This window comes from Contarinia nasturtii, unplaced genomic scaffold (assembly GCF_009176525.2).
Source record: "Contarinia nasturtii isolate CC-2019 unplaced genomic scaffold, AAFC_CNas_1.1 Cnas_scaffold_1371, whole genome shotgun sequence".
Lineage (NCBI taxonomy): Eukaryota > Metazoa > Arthropoda > Insecta > Diptera > Cecidomyiidae > Contarinia > Contarinia nasturtii.
The window spans coordinates 1,012,235-1,028,855 of NW_022198708.1; the positions used below are offsets into that span (position 1 = coordinate 1,012,235).

A 16,621-nucleotide genomic window follows, 5' to 3' on the forward strand; every position below is an offset into this window, starting at 1 on the left:
AATAGGATTAAAATATTTTTTTCATTTGCTTCGCAAGAAATAGACACATTATTATAATGCGAATACAACAATGTATACATGATTGAGCCATAGCGTAAAGTAAGCTGTTTTTGTGCAGAAACCCGGTTGTCAACATTTGATTTCGGTAATCAAATAAAAAAATTCAATGGACAACAAAATCACACCTATTCAAGACAGAACGAGCCCATTGAATGAATATATCCGTGGTAACTGATACATATCGGCCGCTAGCATAAGGCAAGACAGCTTCATATCACACAGATCCATCCATTCATCTGCTTTGAATGTTTCGAGGCCACTGCGTCTTAAAATCGATTTTTCTTGATGTTATTATTATCGTTATAAATCGTAAAGTTTGGCAAATCTGGACTGACGCTTTTTCAAAAGTAAAATACCATGTGATCACAATACAAACATTTTCTAATTGTTCATTTCGCAACGCATGCACGCCATAAAAATGTTTAGATTTAAAAAAAATGATTATAATTTATATGTATAATTTTATCAGTTTAACATGACTTTTTATGGATTATAAATGTTTTAATATTTGCTTACTTGTATGTAGGAAAAATTTTGATGACGCAAATGAATTTTATCACAAAACAGCGAAAAATGTTCAATTAATATATGACCAATATTTAAACCAGGTAAACTGAATTTTTATCGTATTTGCCAAGGTATTTGAAAATGGTCCATTCATGTTATTTTTGCAGTGGATTAGGATTTCATTTCGATTAGGTGTACAACATTAGGCATGCATTGGATATATGTAACGAGGTAAAGTGCATTAAAGATTACACTTTTGGGGAAAAAATGTTGCGGCATATTTTGTTATCAAAAACAAAGCTACCACGTGAACTTAATTCAAAAAGAAACATTTCCTTATTGTTTCTATCGCAACACATGTTTGTACACATCTTTAAGTAAAATTTTATCAGTTTATCTGACTTTTTTGGATTAACACTTTTTTATTATGTTGTTTTTTTTTTTTTAATTTTGTTGACTCAGATGAATTTTATCAAAATTCGCTGCCAATATACTTGGAAGTAATGCTTGATGTCACTTGATGTATCGATTTATTAAAATCTTATGGTTAGAATTGGAATTCGTGTTACAACAACATTTGCTTGAAGATTCATAAAAATACTCGGAAATATGGTAGTTTGCCGTACTGCAACTACTTGTCACAAAGTCACTCGAACATTGTGGTTACGTTTTTTTCGGAAAGGCATCTTAAAAGCTACAAACTGTGAAATTAAAATTAAAATCGTAGGATTTGAACTCAGGTTACAATGTACAAATCATGGAAATTTCTTAGGGAAAAGATCATTACTAAAACAAAATTTCCTCGATGAATTTTCAAAACAGAAACTCAGGAAGCCGAAAAATTGGTTTCAAGATAGGATAGCTGATACCTTTCATGGGTTATGCGAGCCACAAACAAACCAAAAAAGATTTTAAAGCTTGATGATACATCAAGCAAAACTGGAAACGTGCAATTTTATCATATTTGCATGAAAGTACTTAAGCCAGATTTTACGATATATAAAGATAATAACATCAAGAATTGTTCGGGAGAAAATTGATGGAAAAATTCAGTATAAATATCACTGTGACCATTTCACAAATCATCAGTGTAATTCATAAACTCAATTGGTTCAAAATGAAGTCAGCAGTCGTAATTTTCGCTTTGATTGTGCTCTTGGCAGCAGATGCTAAAGCAGATGACCAATCCGATGGTTTTTTCGGTTGCTACAAGGGATACTGTTGGACCCGTTGTACAGGTGGTCTAGCTTTATTTGCAAAGGACAATAAAGAATGGTGTTACACAACCAGAGGATCTTCACAAGATTATAACTACGTAACATGTAACAATATATACGATTGTGCTCCTTACTGGAAATGTGCTGGGTCGTGCACAATTTAAAATCGAATGGAATTTCAAGCAACGGACCTGGATTTTGATATCCCAAAAGTCTATCGCATTTTTTTTTCATTAAAAATATACAAAATCTAAACAGAAATGTGTTATTCTCTTTCAGAGACGCTATTTTTTAAATTGATAAATCAATAATAGCATAGTCTTTCGCAAATGTAAAGTCAAAAAATATACTATTCAGTTTTTAAAATCTATTGGTTGTGTTTTATTTTGTGTCAGTCAATAAAATATTTCGCATTTCGTTCAAATATTATGAAAAAAAATTCAACTCTGGTCAGCCGATTGGATACGTAGGCGACTATTTAAGTTTCTTCAATATGTATGTTTTAGTATTGCCCGATGCAAACCATTGTCATATTCGTTAAGTTTAACATTTTGTAGCATAAACGTTCTCAGAACGTTTTGTCATTCGATCGTTATTTGTATTGTTTACCGTAACATGTAAATTGCGTCTCAGCCAAAAAATGAATTTTACTCGTGAAAATTTTCGAGCGATTATTTTTTTCCACTTTCGATTGGGTGTATCACAACAACAGTGTTTTGATCAACTTCATTTGGCCTTTGGCGATGAAGTACCAAGTCTTCGGACAATTTATAATTGGTACAACGAATTCAAGCGCGGTCGCCTATCGCTCATCGACGAGTTCCGCGAAGGTCGTCCAAAATCAGTTGTTGTACCAGAAAACATCGATGCTGTCAGAAATATGATAATGGAAGATCGTCATGTAACATATCACGAGATTGAGGCATCCCTGGGCATTAGTGCGACCAGCGTATTTAAGATTTTACATGAACATTTAGCTGTCAGAAAGATTTGCTCTCGTTGGATACCACATAATTTGACAATCGCTCAAAAAAAGGCTCGTGTCGATTGGTGTAAACAAATGCTCAAGAAATTCAATCGTGGTGTTTCAAAATCCGTGTATTTTATCGTCACTGGTGACGAATCATGGATCTACGCGTATGAGCCCGAAACTAAACAGCAGTCGACTGTATGGGTCTTTCAAAGTGAAGATAACCCAACAAAAGTTGTTCGAGCTCGAAGTGTTGCGAAGCAAATGGTCGCCTGTTTTTTCGCGATAAGTGGTCATGTGGCAACAGTTCCACTAGAGGCTCGTAAGACCGTCAATTCTGATTGGTACACCACCATTTGTTTGCCCGAAGTGTTTGATGAAATAAGAAAAAACAACCGCCGTCGCAAAATAATTCTTCATCATGATAATGCGAGCTCTCACACATCTCATCAAACAGTCGATTATTTGACCGGTCAAAAGATCGAATTAATGGGTCATCCGCCGTCCAGTCCTGATTTGGCACCCAACGATTTCTTTTTATTCCCGAGCGTGAAGAATAAACTGCGTGGTCAACGATTTTCATCGCCCGAAGAAGCAGTTGATGCGTTCAAAACACACGTTTTGGAGATATCACTTTCGGAGTGGCATGAATGCTATGACAAATGGTTCGAGCGAATGCAAAAGTGTATTGATCATCATGGCGAATATTTTGAAAAACAATAAAACCATTTTCGATGAAACCCCATTGTCTTATATATGTTTTTGAAAAAACTTAAATAGTGACCCTCGTAATGTTGAAAAATGGTTTTCATTAAAAAAAATATAAATTTCCATTGGTAGAACATGTGCGGCATTCTATTACCTTTTAAACACACGAATAATACACGAATGTATTTGAAATGAATCAACTTTGCAATGTTGCTGTATAGTTTTTTTTTGTTTCTTGCAATCGGACAAACGGTTTCTATTTCTACCTATTTATGGAATTCAAGCATTTGTAAAAGGTTGGAATGTCATTTTAACATTGTTTCGGCTGAAATAACTTATACATAAAAAAGAATATATTTCTCTTTTTTATTGAGTCATTTATTTATTAATTTAACTTGAGGAAATGTTCAGTTAGTGAAATAACCTCGACACAGTCATCGTAGATTATTACGGTGATGTTTGAAGGCGTTTCTTCTTCAAACTTTCGTCTGGTGATTGTTTGTCATTTAAATCAAATGGATTTCACTTGGAAAATGAATTTGAAAATAAATGGAAAAAGAAACTGTTGAATATTCATTGGAAATCAATTTCAATGAATGTGAAATTATTTAAATGTGAATTTAATCTTATTTTTTTTGGAATTTTTCGATCAGAAATTAGCATTAATTTAAAAAAAAAGATAAACTTACAATTGATAAAAAATGTTTACCACGGCAAAATTCGTTTTTTATTATGAAAGATATGACAGGAGAAACAGGTCAATTTTTACCCAATCAATGTTTGAGTCTCTCTCTCTCTCTCTCTCTCTCTCTCTTTCTCTCTCTCTGTGGATTTGTATTGGATTATTGGATTATTGGATTAAAACGGGAAGTGTCCTATTTAAACAGTAAATTTTAATATAGTTACTCGTTGCTCAAGTTTCATAACTTATTGCAAGACGCCCGTGTGTGTATTGAATACACGAGAATAGTCTTTTATCCAAAAATGTTTCTAAGGCATGGATTGTCATCGCATGCCCGTTTGAAAAACGTTACCAATTTGAATACACTCGGTGCATGAATCAAAGGGTAGGATCTCCAGCCCGTGAAGTCAGCCCGTATGGTATCCAACATTGGACATCTATCTATGAGGTGGGCAGTGGTTTCCCCTTCTCCACCACACAGTCTACAGTCCGGGTCGTCTCTGAGATTTAGATTTCTCATATGAGAATTGACCCTGGCGTGCCCGGTAAGTAAACCAATTACCATCCGGAGTTCTTCCTTGGGCAACATGTGAATTGAACGAAGTGTTTCGTTTGCTCACATGAGAACGTACCCTGCCAATTTAGGCGGGATCTGTTGCTGAGCCAAGTAGCTTATCGGTTCTTGACTCGTGAATATTCAATTGGTATGTATGGTTCTGGACCCTCTATTGCATCGTGTGCAGCCAATTTTGCCGCCCCGTCTGCCAGGTCATGCCCCCGAATACCAGTATGAGATTTGATCCAAACCACCCTAAGGTTGTTCGTTTCAGAAATGCGCTGGAGTGCCTCGTAACAGTTCATAGCCAAGCCATTTTGCATCTTAATATTCTTAAGATCAGTTATGGCTCCCAAACTATCTGTGAAGATAGCTATATTTCCCCGTACTGGGTCCCCCAGTATTTTGTATGCACAATGAATAATTCCAGATATTTCCGCCTGTTTGACTGTTGTTGTTTGTCCCAGGGGAAATGAATAGTTGAGGTTCTCTGCTTCACAGTAGAAGCCGCATCCACTACCTGTTTCTCTGACTGAACCATCAGTGAAAAAGGAGTTTTGTGCCCATTGTTTTGAATTACTATATAATTATATAGCTTACATGCTTTTCCGTTAACAAAGCAAATAAGAAATAAATGTTCTGCGATTTTTTTTATTTTGGAATAAAAATAGTAAAAAGATTTTTGTTAGATTGGGTTTTCAATGAGCGTAATTCTTTCGATTTGCTAGGATTTTTTTAGCGAATTCAATTCAAATCAATTTATTTTTGAGAGACCAAATTACTCCGCTACATTTTTTGGAAAATTTTGGGAACACTCTCTTGGATGACGATCAAGCGTTACATGCAATTAATTTCAGGCAGGATATTTTTTATACTGATTTTCGCAAATTTTATGACGTTTTCCTGAAATTTTATTCCGATTTTAGGAAATTTTATTCCGATTTTCAATTAATTTTTATTCGGATTTTCTGAAATTTTATGACGATTTTCTGAAAATTTATGACGATTTTCATCTAATTTTATTACGATTTTAGTCATTTTTATGACGAATTTCACAAAATTTATGACGTTTTTCTGAAATTTTATGACAATTTTCTGAAATTTTATGACGGTTTTTCATTTTTCCACATTAGGCATGCATTGAATATATGTAACGAGGTAAAGTGCATTACAGATTACACTTTTGGGGGAAAAATGTTGCGGCATATTTTGTTATCACAAACAAAGCTACCACGTGAACTTAATTCAAAAAGAAACATTTCCTTATTGTTTCTATCGCAACACATGTTTGTCATAAAAAAGTTTATAATCTTTAAGTTAAATTTTATCAGTTTATCTGACTTTTTTGGATTAACACTTTTTTATTATGTTGTTTTTTTTTTTAATTTTGTTGACTCAGATGAATTTTATCAAAATTCGCTGCCAATATACTTGGAAGTAATGCTTGATGTCACTTGATGTATCGATTTATTAAAATCTTATGGTTAGAATTGGAATTCGTGTTACAACAACATTTGCTTGAAGATTCATAAAAATACTCGGAAATATGGTAGTTTGCCGTGCTGCAACTACTTGTCACAAAGTCACTCGAACATTGTGGTTACGTTTTTTTCGGAAAGGCATCTTAAAAGCTACAAACTGTGAAATTAAAATTAAAATCGTAGGATTTGAACTCAGGTTACAATGTACAAATCATGGAAATTTCTTAGGGAAAAGATCATTACTAAAACAAAATTTCCTCGATGAATTTTCAAAACAGAAACTCAGGAATCCGAAAAATTGGTTTCAAGATAGGATAGCTGATACCTTTCATGGGTTATGCGAGCCACAAACAAACCAAAAAAGATTTTAAAGCTTGATGATACATCAAGCAAAACTGGAAACGTGCAATTTTATCATATTTGCATGAAAGTACTTAAGCCAGATTTTACGATATATAAAGATAATAACATCAAGAATTGTTCGGAAGAAAATTGATAGAAAAATTCAGTATAAATATCAATGTGACCATTTCACAAATCATCAGTGTAATTCATAAACTCAATTGGTTCAAAATGAAGTCAGCAGTCGTAATTTTCGCTTTGATTGTGCTCTTGGCAGTAGATGCTAAAGCAGAAGACCCTCAATCCAATGATTTTTTCGGTTGCTACAAGGGATACTGTTGGACCCGTTGTACAGGTGGTCTGGCTTTATTTGCAATGGACAATAAAGAATGGTGTTACACAACCAGAGGAAATTCACAAGATTATAACTACGTAACATGTAACAATATATACGATTGTGCTGCTTACTGGAAATGTGCTGGGTCGTGCACAATTTAAAATCGAATGGAATTTCAAGCAACGGACCTGGATTTTGATATCCCAAAAGTCTATCGCATTTTTTTTCGTTAAAAATACACAAAATCTAAATAGAAATGTGTTATTTTCTTTCAGAGACGCTATTTTTTAATAATAAATCAATAATAGCATAGTCTTTCGCAAATGTAAAGTCAAAAAATAAACCATTCAATCTTTAAAATTTATTGGTTGTGTTTTATTTTGTGTCAGTCAATAAAATATTTCGCATTTCGTTCAAATATTATGAAAAAAAGTTCAACTCTGGTCAGCCGATTGGATAATGTTGAAAAATTACGGCCTTAGAAGAAAACAATAACATACAGAACATGCTGCAAATAACACTAATACAAATTTTATGCGAGCAAAAACCAAATATATAAAGAGACAGCGCAAAAGGTAAAAGTAAAACTAGCCTACTTACATAAGAAACACAGTAGGAGGGTTTTGCGAGGTGTAGAATTTATTGAATTTCAAACGTTTTAAAATTTACCTCCAAATCTCGAGCAAATATATTTTTTTTTCTCCGAACAACCGAACGACCGATCACAGTCGAATATTGATGTGTGATGAGTGCCCAGCTCTGAGTGCTACTAAAATATTTTCAGTTCATTTTCAGCAAATTTGAGGGGAAAACAGATGTTGATAATGCTTTGAAAAAAGTCTGTTGCCATTAATGGGGCCATCATGAAAACTACCAATAACTCTTCGAAGAAAATGGAAACTAACCGATCCAATCACGCTTGTTTTACGCCCTGATAAGAATAACTCACTACAAAAAACTGTTGAAGGAATAAATTCTTGGAATAAAAGACCATTTTCAAAAAAAAACGAAATTTATTAGAATCATCAATCTAAAGTTACATGACAATCATAATGTTATTAAAAGTTTCGTTCTTCCATTCGAAGTGGTTTTTCATTGATTACCTCATTTACAAGATGGACGTAAACACAAATATCTTCAAACTTCAAATCCGTGGTAAATTTCAATCTCCGCATCAAGTGAGCGAAAGCTATTTTGGCCTCATTTCCTTTTCCTAATTTTTCACTTTTCTGGGTCACGGTGTGCAATTAGAATTGCAAAGTTTCTCAAATAAAAAAATGCTCTTTTTGGTACTTTCGTTAGTAAAAGTTTTAAAGCTCTAATAAAAATACATTGCGCTCGATAACAAAATGAAGCCATGTGATAAAAATCCCTATTCTAGCACATTTTTTTGAAATATCAATGATTTGTTATATCGATTTATAGCTAATAAGATAGTTTTACGGTGTGAAAATCATGATGTCAATCTATCAAAATCGTGAATCAATATTAAAATTCTTCAGCTCATTAACCGTATTTTATAAAGAGAGACCTGTCGAAAATAAAATGTCAAAAATACATGTCATTTTTCTTTGTTTATTTCTATTATGTTTCAATCAATGTCAAATTGTAAAAATGTTGAAGCAAAAATGTGTTTGTGATTTTTTTTTCGATGTTTTATTCCGGTGTAAGTTAAAATAATCCTTGATGTAACTTTGAAATGTATGAGAATGAAAAAAGTAAACTGTTTTGATTTTGCATCATTTATTTATTTCTCTTTCATTCTCATACAAGTAGCCGCTCAGCGAGATGAGATATTTCTGATTGAAACAATTTCAATAGTCCGCTTACAATAACTAAAATTTAACGTATGTCCATTTATACGTATTATGCGAATCAGAAAATCTTTATAAAATGTGACCTAATGTGTCATTAATGTCTTAACTTATGTTTCCCGCACTTTTTATGCATTTACGAATCGATTTTTTTAAAATTGATTTAATCATATCTTGACGGCATCAAAATTCGATGAGTAATGCTTGTTTCAAAGAAAACTGAATGTGCATGCATAACACTCATTATGTGACTTAATTCTAAAAAGGCATTATCAAAATGCGATCGTGCAAATCTTTACTGAAATACTTGCATTTAAAACTAAAAAAAACATTAATTTCCATAGATTTGGAAATCAAAAATAAAAAAAAAGTCATCAGCTATGCTGAGAATTGGTCATTGTCACAGATGGTTGGTTTCAAAAGATTGAATCGGGGTATGCTGCATTCATTGCATCTCTGGGAACGAAAAACAAACAAAAAGAAACAGTTATATTTACACGTAAGAAAAAATCGCCCGAATAAAAAAGGAAGCAAATTTACCGGTAAAGTTCGAGTTCCATGTGAATGAATTTGTTGATGTTTATCGAATCCTTGTAGATGGTAACGGTTGGCAATGTGTTTGATTGATCGTTGGATTTAACCTGTATCTTAACATCATTGTGGGTCAGAATGTCGCTGAGTCGTTTGTGAACGTTGTCCTCGAATGTGGGCAACGAATGTAAACGGGCTCCAATACTTTCAAAGAAAAAAAAAACAAAGGAATGCATTGTTTTACAATTTATATACCAATAAAGTTTATTGTAATTTTTCATATGTGTTGTACCTTTGTGCTGGATAATAGTTCAAAATAGATGTGTCGTTAAGCACAAAAATGTTTGCTGCTGTCACCAATTTGATGTCGCCCGTATCGATGCAATGGCACTTGTATTTGATCGATGTGTTACGCTTTTCAATGGCATCCATAATCTTAGCGCGATGATACATGTTTCGTTCGATGTCATAAATTAATACAACACAATTGGCCATTTCCGATTGTCGCAGACGGTGTATGCGATGCATGAGATGTCGATTTTCATTGACAAACTGTTCAATCAGCGTATTGACGTAGTCGATGTTTCGTTCATCCAAATTGAAGTAAACAATACCGGTCCGGGATACATGTGATACCTTGGCGCTGGTAATTTCATGTGTCGAAAAAGACGGTCGAGGCAACGATGCACCGATTTGCTTCAGTAGAATCGGTTTGAATAGTGTAAACTTCGGGTAGAATTGAAACAATGTGATGGAAATTTTTGGCATTTTAATGCCATGATTCAATTGTACTTGATACTGTGGTTCGGCCATCATCAAACATCCAACGAATTGTTTATGCAGAAGCCAAGCACGGAAACAGCGTTCGATGTGCGGACAATTGTACAATTCATCGAAACCAAATAGTTTGAAACAAATTGCTTGCGGTGCAACATTTCGATATTCACCCGTACAGTAGTACAATTGATTGCATTCAATCGCCTCAAATTTACCGATGTCAATGTAGAAGCAGTCACAGAAACAACGATTCGATATCCAAAAATTTTTAACCGCTCGCACACGATGAATGCCATCATCATTTTTCACCAAATAGATTTCATCGATGACGATGACTTTTGCCATTTTCAACGTTGACGCCGATGTAAATCGCTCCACTCGGCTCAACATATTCTATTTGCAATAGACAATGTTTTGATTTAGTCTAACGAATTTCATTAAAAATTAATCAATTTATTTACCGCATTTGCTGTCAAAGTGGCCCACACTAAAAGACGACCAATTGCCCAACATGAAAATAAATAATTAAAATGTGCTAAGCAATCGAATTTTCATATCGATTACAAACCTTCATTTGGCGCAACAACGTGAGTGACGCAGATATTCCAGTAATTTTCATTCCACGGCAATTGCAATGGGCTGTACATTAATTCAATTTCACATTCTGTGTACTCGTCGTCATCGGAACTGGACACCATCGATGACATCGAACTCATCTGCAAACGATGACAACAATTATTTAATGATTTTTTTTTCAAACAATTACCCATTGCATGAATTGATTATTTTATGTTCAACACAACGGCTTACGTCCGAATAATCGGGTACTTTTCCCAAAAACACCATATTCAACAAACTCTATGCGACTCTTTCGAATTTTATGCTGACAATCACACGCATTCAGAATCAAAACCAAACTAATGTCGCAAAATGATGAAATCAAATGTTGGTTGTTGTTTTTTTTTTTGTTTCGCCAAAGATTCTATCTTTCTCTGTCGCTTTCAAAACCATCGATACGAACTATATTTCCAAAATGTCATCTAAGTGTGCATTGACAAATCAAAGGGAATATTTTCTTTCTTTGTCTCACTTACTTATTCGATTTTGCATTTGCAATAGAACTCAGGTTTCGGTTTGTTTGTTATTGTTACTTCGCTCCGTTTACGATGCCATTCCGAGAAACAATTCAGCCGGTTCGGTTTAACATGTTACAATCAACGCACGATATTTGACAGTTCGGAAATCTACCGTTTCAGCATAACACGATTTCAAATGGGAGAAACAACAAAACACAATTCATAAAAATAACGCATTCGAATAAGACACCAATAAGCTACATTTTGCTTTCTTCGTCTTATTCATATTCATTGTTCGTGTTTGAATGTGTTGAATGTTTTGAGCACGGGTGAATTTGTTTGAGTGCGATGTCAATCGTATATGTGGCATTCAATGCCGACTCGATGAATTTGTCTTGTTTTTTTCGTTTAACTTATCGTTTAGCGAGTTTTATAAACAGCAGGCATTGTATAAATACAATTTAGTCAAATGATGAAATCAGAAAAATTCACTGTGGAAATCAATGAAACTTTGTGAATGAATGTGAGACTTGGCAAGCAAATATTAAAGTACATTACATATAAAACACTTCAATCAATTTTGAAAAAGCAAAATTTGTAAAACCTTAAATTCATTCTCTGGCATTCTAAATCTGTATAAATAAAAAAAAATCATCTTTCATATGTAAATAATTCAATCATTTTATTATATTTATTACAAAAAAATTTCAGTTGTTCGTTTTCTTCTCATCTTCTGGTAAAATAGTTTTCTAAATAGAATATTTCTTCTGCTCGCATTCAAAATCAACTTTAAAGAAATTTTCCCATAATCTTTCAATAATTTCACCTTCACATGTATTGGTTTGTTCCTTTTCGTTTACAATTTCAAAATTGATAATGTAACGCATGCCGGCTACAACCTGAGATTGCCCCTTCAAAATACGCTTCAAAGTGAAATTGAACCCGGTATTCTGTTTGCGCAATTTGGTGAGGGAATGATCAAGCTTTGGGTGCAATTCTTTGATTTCGTCATCATTTAAATCGGATAAACCGCCCAGCACTGGAAACTCATCCGTCGAATCTTCGGTAAAACTCGTAGTCGGAACCGTTTTTCCTGTCGTTGTCGTTGATGTCTTTTCGGTGCAATCAGCATTTGCACCCAAACCACACAATATTATTAAACACAGCACAAAATTCACAATGAACATTTTGCTTCGTTGAGATCTATTTGTCACCGTTTTCATACTGCCAATGATAAAAAAGAACAAATGTCATCTTCTTTTAAGCCTTAAAAATATTTACTACAGAGAGTTGAAAACCGGTTTTTGCAATTGAGAATATTTGAAACGCGCATTTTTATGGTGTGGATAAAGTCCATTTCAAGGTCATATATTATTAGATAGCCAAAATATCTGCACTGTTGCTGGGCTCTTCACAACACATATTATACTGAGATATTTTCTCATGTATTCATCAGCTGACTGAAATATATTAGGAGTAGAGTTTGGCGGTTGAGAGAAAAACATCAAAATAAAATTTTATTTTTTCTGCAATGCGAACAGCAAAAGAGTGAGTCAAACGCAAAAAGAATGACTTTCAATTGGCCTTCCAAAAATTGTTCTTTTAGACCTTCAACATTTGAATTAACCGTTTTGCAAGAAACTACAATTTGTTTTTTTTTTTGCAAAATTTTAGTTTCACATTGAACTATTTATTACCACCTTTATTAAATAGATTTAACTACTTTTGTATATATTTGAAACGAATTGCATTTGAGCAAAAAATATTTAAATTATAGTATATCAGTGATGTCACCAATTATAAGATTTGTTTTTGTGAATATTAATACTCCTCCAGATTAAAATGTGAATACACTAATTATTAAAATGGACGCTTTATTTGGCGTCTATCTGGATATGGAGATAGAGAAGTAGATAGAGAGATAGAAATGTTAACATATGCAACTTGTTTAGATCTTTGTTAAAAGATAGATGAAATTCATGTTCGATTAAAAGTTCTGTTCAATGTTTTTAGTAAAATGTTTGGCGGTAAATCATGTTGTTGTGAAAATTCTACAATTTGACATTTGATTTTGTTGTAGGTTTTCTCTTCGTATTGACTATACAATTGGGGTAGATCTAAATCACTATATATTTGCTTGACTTGATTCACACTCTCTGGATCTGTCAAAGTGAAAAAGAGAAATGATTAAATTGGCTGGAGAATCTTTCAAATCGATTTAATTGTTTTTTCGAAGTTTCTTTTCAATGTAAAAATGAGTTATATTCACACTAGAAAAATAAATGTATTACCATTTTGTCCATAACATTTGATGAGAATGTCTTTTTGTTCATTTAATGCATGTTCCATTGCTGAAACAGCAAGCCATGTACATTTTCCATCCTCAATATCTGTGCCGGGTTTTTTCAGTACATCCGTATCGCTGAAGCAGTCCAAAAAATCATTTTGAACTTGATAAAAATGGCCCAATTCATAGCATATAGTCTTGATGTCTTCGAACATTTTTGCATTTTTATAACTATAAAAAAAAAACAGAATCTCGTATAAAACTGCGCTCGATTTCATTGGATGTTTATCTTACCCGGCCAATAGCATGGGCAATGCGATCGGTGTATAAAATGCAAAATGCCCTGTCTTATAATTCGATATGGAAATATGCTTTTCAATGGAAAATTGTTCAATATTCCCGTTGCCAATTTGATAATCAAGCGATTGTCCAATGAATGTATTCATTGCGGTTTCGTGTAGCAGTTCAAACAAGCTCTGGTAGCATGGTAAATGGCCGAAGAATTTTCTCAACAGCAAATAACATCCATTTTCAATCATAAAAACGTCATTAACCGCAACTGATTTCACATCGTCCAACATATACCAACACGGTTTATTACGTCGTATTTGACTGCAGTCAATCATATCGTCCGACATCAAAAATACAGATTGAAGCTACCCGACATCGAAAACAAAAACACATACAAATATTATATCTATTTGAGGTATGATAATTGCGAGACTAATTGTTCTATTTGTCTAACTGTGATTCATAGCATAAACTGACTGCCAATTTCAAGTGTGAACAACCTCAAAATAATTCGCGATTAGATCTCCTCAAATGGGTTTAACCGAGATTTAGCGTTGCAATTGATAAAATAGTAACGAAATAACAATCACATCGAGTCTTTCAAGTTCAAGGTTTAAATACGCTTGTTTACCATTAAAGAATCGATTTTTATTCATGGTTTACATCAAATTACTGGAATGACATGTACATGTGTACATTGTACACGTAATTTTGTTTTCGACGATTGTGTATTTATTTACTTGTCTGAAACAAAAGAAATACATATCTCATCGCGAAAATTCAGTTTTTTAACATGTTCGCTGCATTTTGTCGGCATCGTTTGAAGTGGATTATCAAAATTTTCGAATCGAGAAATCAAAGGGAGTAATTAATTCACTCCCAATTACAATCTTTCCGCCAATCTTATCGTGCGAGAAAGTGAGCAATATATTGCGAAAGTGAACACAAACGTAGGAGAAAATGTGAAACAAAAACTATGATGCAATTTTTTTTACTACACTTTCAATATATATAATCGTAACGATTGTAATAAAATGAAATTACGTATTAAGAACAAATTATTACGAAGATATTCATCTATTCACCTTTGTCTTTTCGATAAAATACACGTCTATTTTTCTCAAAACCAAATTTTTTTTATGAGGAGCAGGACCGAAGGTACTCTTGGTAAAAAGTAATGCACATATATTTTGACATGATGTTAATTCATTAACATACTGTTTGAATTGAAATTAGACGAAGTAATCAAATTTTTATAGAACAATTTCCATTTTGCGTTAGTTGAAATGATTCAATAAAATGTTACGTAAAAAATAAATCGACTTTTACTTACAAGTTCGATACACCAGCCAAGAATGTGAGCTTGCTGAATATGTTTTGGTGTAAGTCCATGTTTTCCAAATAAATCTTTGTATACAATGACAGCTGTTAAGCCTCGGATCTTTTTGCCATGGGGTACATTATACTCCAATGCCTAACGTAGTTTATTTTGTATGTGATTGAAAAACAATTCATAAAATTATTTGGATAATTGAAAAATTTAAATTATTCTGAAGAAACGATTGATTTATACCTTAGCAAAATGTTTGGAAGCATCTCTCAATTCGTACTGACTTGAAGTAAACTTCGTCAAATGGTGAATTACATCTGAAATAAAAAATAATTGATGTTTTGAAGTTCGAAAATATTCAAAATTTGCGAAACTTCTTCGAGCGAATAGAGAAAAGACACAAGTTACCTGGAAATACAAGCATAAATTGTGCATTTTCTCGACGTAGTTCAGCTGACAAATCGTATGAGAACGGTTCATTGTAGTTTTGTGGCAAACTATAGAAATTCAAAAACAAAAAAAAGCAAAATATTAGAATTGAAGATCATGATTGATGAAGAATTCCACTTTGAATGGATACCTTTTTGGCTGTTCGATCGTTTTCACACCAACCGACGAAATTTGATATGAGCTCTTTTCACGTAAGATTTGTCCAGTGAAACGATAAATCGTTGATGCGCAACGCGTTATTTTTAACATTTTAAGTGGATTGAAAATGATGAAAATTACAATAAAACTTTTCACGTTAGAAAACTATCTTTGTCTTTATACTTTTCAATTTCGAATTCTCTCACAACCAAAAAAGTATGAAATACGATGTGGTTAACGTTTTGGTATGGACTGCACCAATCGATTTATACGAATTCATTGATTCCGCTGGTATTTATGAATAAAAAGCAAATCAGATAAAGTACTTATCATGTACGCTGAGTGCCGTATCTAATTTTTACAGATTGTTCAAATGGAATTATACAAACAGTACACAAGACATGAATATCAGAGTGTGGAGCACCGGCAGTTGATATTTTATTTCGGTAGTTGAGAGTTTTGGTTTTTAGATTAATTTTCATTTCATTTAGTTGTTCTGTTCGATAGTTAATAATTTCAATAAATTACAAAAAATCTTTGTTTTACTTTCTAATGCGTATCTTAAGGATAACATATTCTATTGCATTAATATATAATATATACGACAGAATAGTGAGCAATAAATACAAAAATCGAAGATATAATTTTAGAAATTGCTATAATATAAAACTCCTCTAGTTATACTAAATGTTGTATTGACGACAAATTGTTCATTTTCGAATTGTTCATTTCACATAGAAAAATATAAATCTTTGAACAACATGAGAGTTAATACATCTGAAATCATCGATTATAATTCAAAATTTACTGTCACGAAAAACTCTATCTCAAGCGTTGAATTTTCGTAATGTACATCTATTTTCCAAAAGAAATTTAAAATTAATATTTACATTGGAGAAGTTTTGGTTACAAAATATACCAATCTTACAAATAAAAAAAAATTATATATATACCTATGGTATGGGTCTTTAATAAAAATTTCGAATATGCATATGCATTAGGGTGGGTCAATTATTTTTACTCCATGGGCACATCGCGATTCTGGTACTATGGGCCATAACAAGTAT

At 33.0% G+C, this 16,621-nt stretch overlaps 2 protein-coding genes across 4 annotated transcripts; both read right to left on the minus strand.

Annotated features, from left to right (window-relative positions):
* Positions 1-8,586: 8,586 nt before the first annotated feature.
* On the minus strand, positions 8,587-11,556 carry LOC116345628. Of its 3 annotated transcripts, XM_031775126.1 has the most exons (7): positions 11,077-11,556; positions 10,793-11,002; positions 10,551-10,698; positions 10,444-10,469; positions 9,498-10,375; positions 9,215-9,409; positions 8,587-9,130 (listed from the first exon to the last, which is right to left on the minus strand). In XM_031775126.1, exons 2-7 carry the CDS (start codon positions 10,826-10,828, stop codon positions 9,091-9,093), a joined length of 1,323 nt encoding a protein of 440 aa, XP_031630986.1. In that variant the 5' UTR covers positions 10,829-11,002; positions 11,077-11,556; the 3' UTR covers positions 8,587-9,090. The 3 variants fall into 3 exon arrangements, with proteins under 3 accessions (XP_031630986.1, XP_031630988.1, XP_031630987.1); XM_031775128.1 differs by lacking the exon at positions 10,793-11,002 and having other exon boundaries at positions 11,077-11,554; XM_031775127.1 differs by lacking the exon at positions 11,077-11,556 and having other exon boundaries at positions 10,793-11,069.
* Positions 11,557-12,759: 1,203 nt separating this feature from the next.
* Positions 12,760-15,716, minus strand: LOC116345630 (farnesyl pyrophosphate synthase-like). Its single transcript, XM_031775130.1, has 7 exons — positions 15,547-15,716; positions 15,375-15,463; positions 15,210-15,283; positions 14,970-15,110; positions 13,640-14,001; positions 13,350-13,576; positions 12,760-13,220 (listed from the first exon to the last, which is right to left on the minus strand). Exons 1-7 carry the CDS (start codon positions 15,663-15,665, stop codon positions 13,036-13,038), a joined length of 1,197 nt encoding a protein of 398 aa, XP_031630990.1. The 5' UTR covers positions 15,666-15,716; the 3' UTR covers positions 12,760-13,035.
* Positions 15,717-16,621: the final 905 nt, after the last annotated feature.

Bases quoted from the DNA above. Each gene is read 5' to 3' on its own strand.
- LOC116345628 (XM_031775126.1), bottom strand. From the start codon at position 10,828: ATGGTGTTTTTGGGAAAAGTACCCGATTATTCGGAC. The intron at 9,410-9,497 runs GTACAACACATA...TTTCTTTGAAAG, and splicing joins AACTATTATCCAGCACAAAG to TATTGGAGCCCGTTTACATT. The intron at 9,131-9,214 runs GTAAATTTGCTT...TTTCGTTCCCAG, and splicing joins ATGGAACTCGAACTTTACCG to AGATGCAATGAATGCAGCAT.
- LOC116345630 (XM_031775130.1), bottom strand. From the start codon at position 15,665: ATGTTAAAAATAACGCGTTGCGCATCAACGATTTATCGTTTCACTGGA. The intron at 13,577-13,639 runs GTAAGATAAACA...TTTTTTTTATAG, and splicing joins TTGCCCATGCTATTGGCCGG to TTATAAAAATGCAAAAATGT. The intron at 13,221-13,349 runs GTAATACATTTA...TCACTTTGACAG, and splicing joins CAAATGTTATGGACAAAATG to ATCCAGAGAGTGTGAATCAA.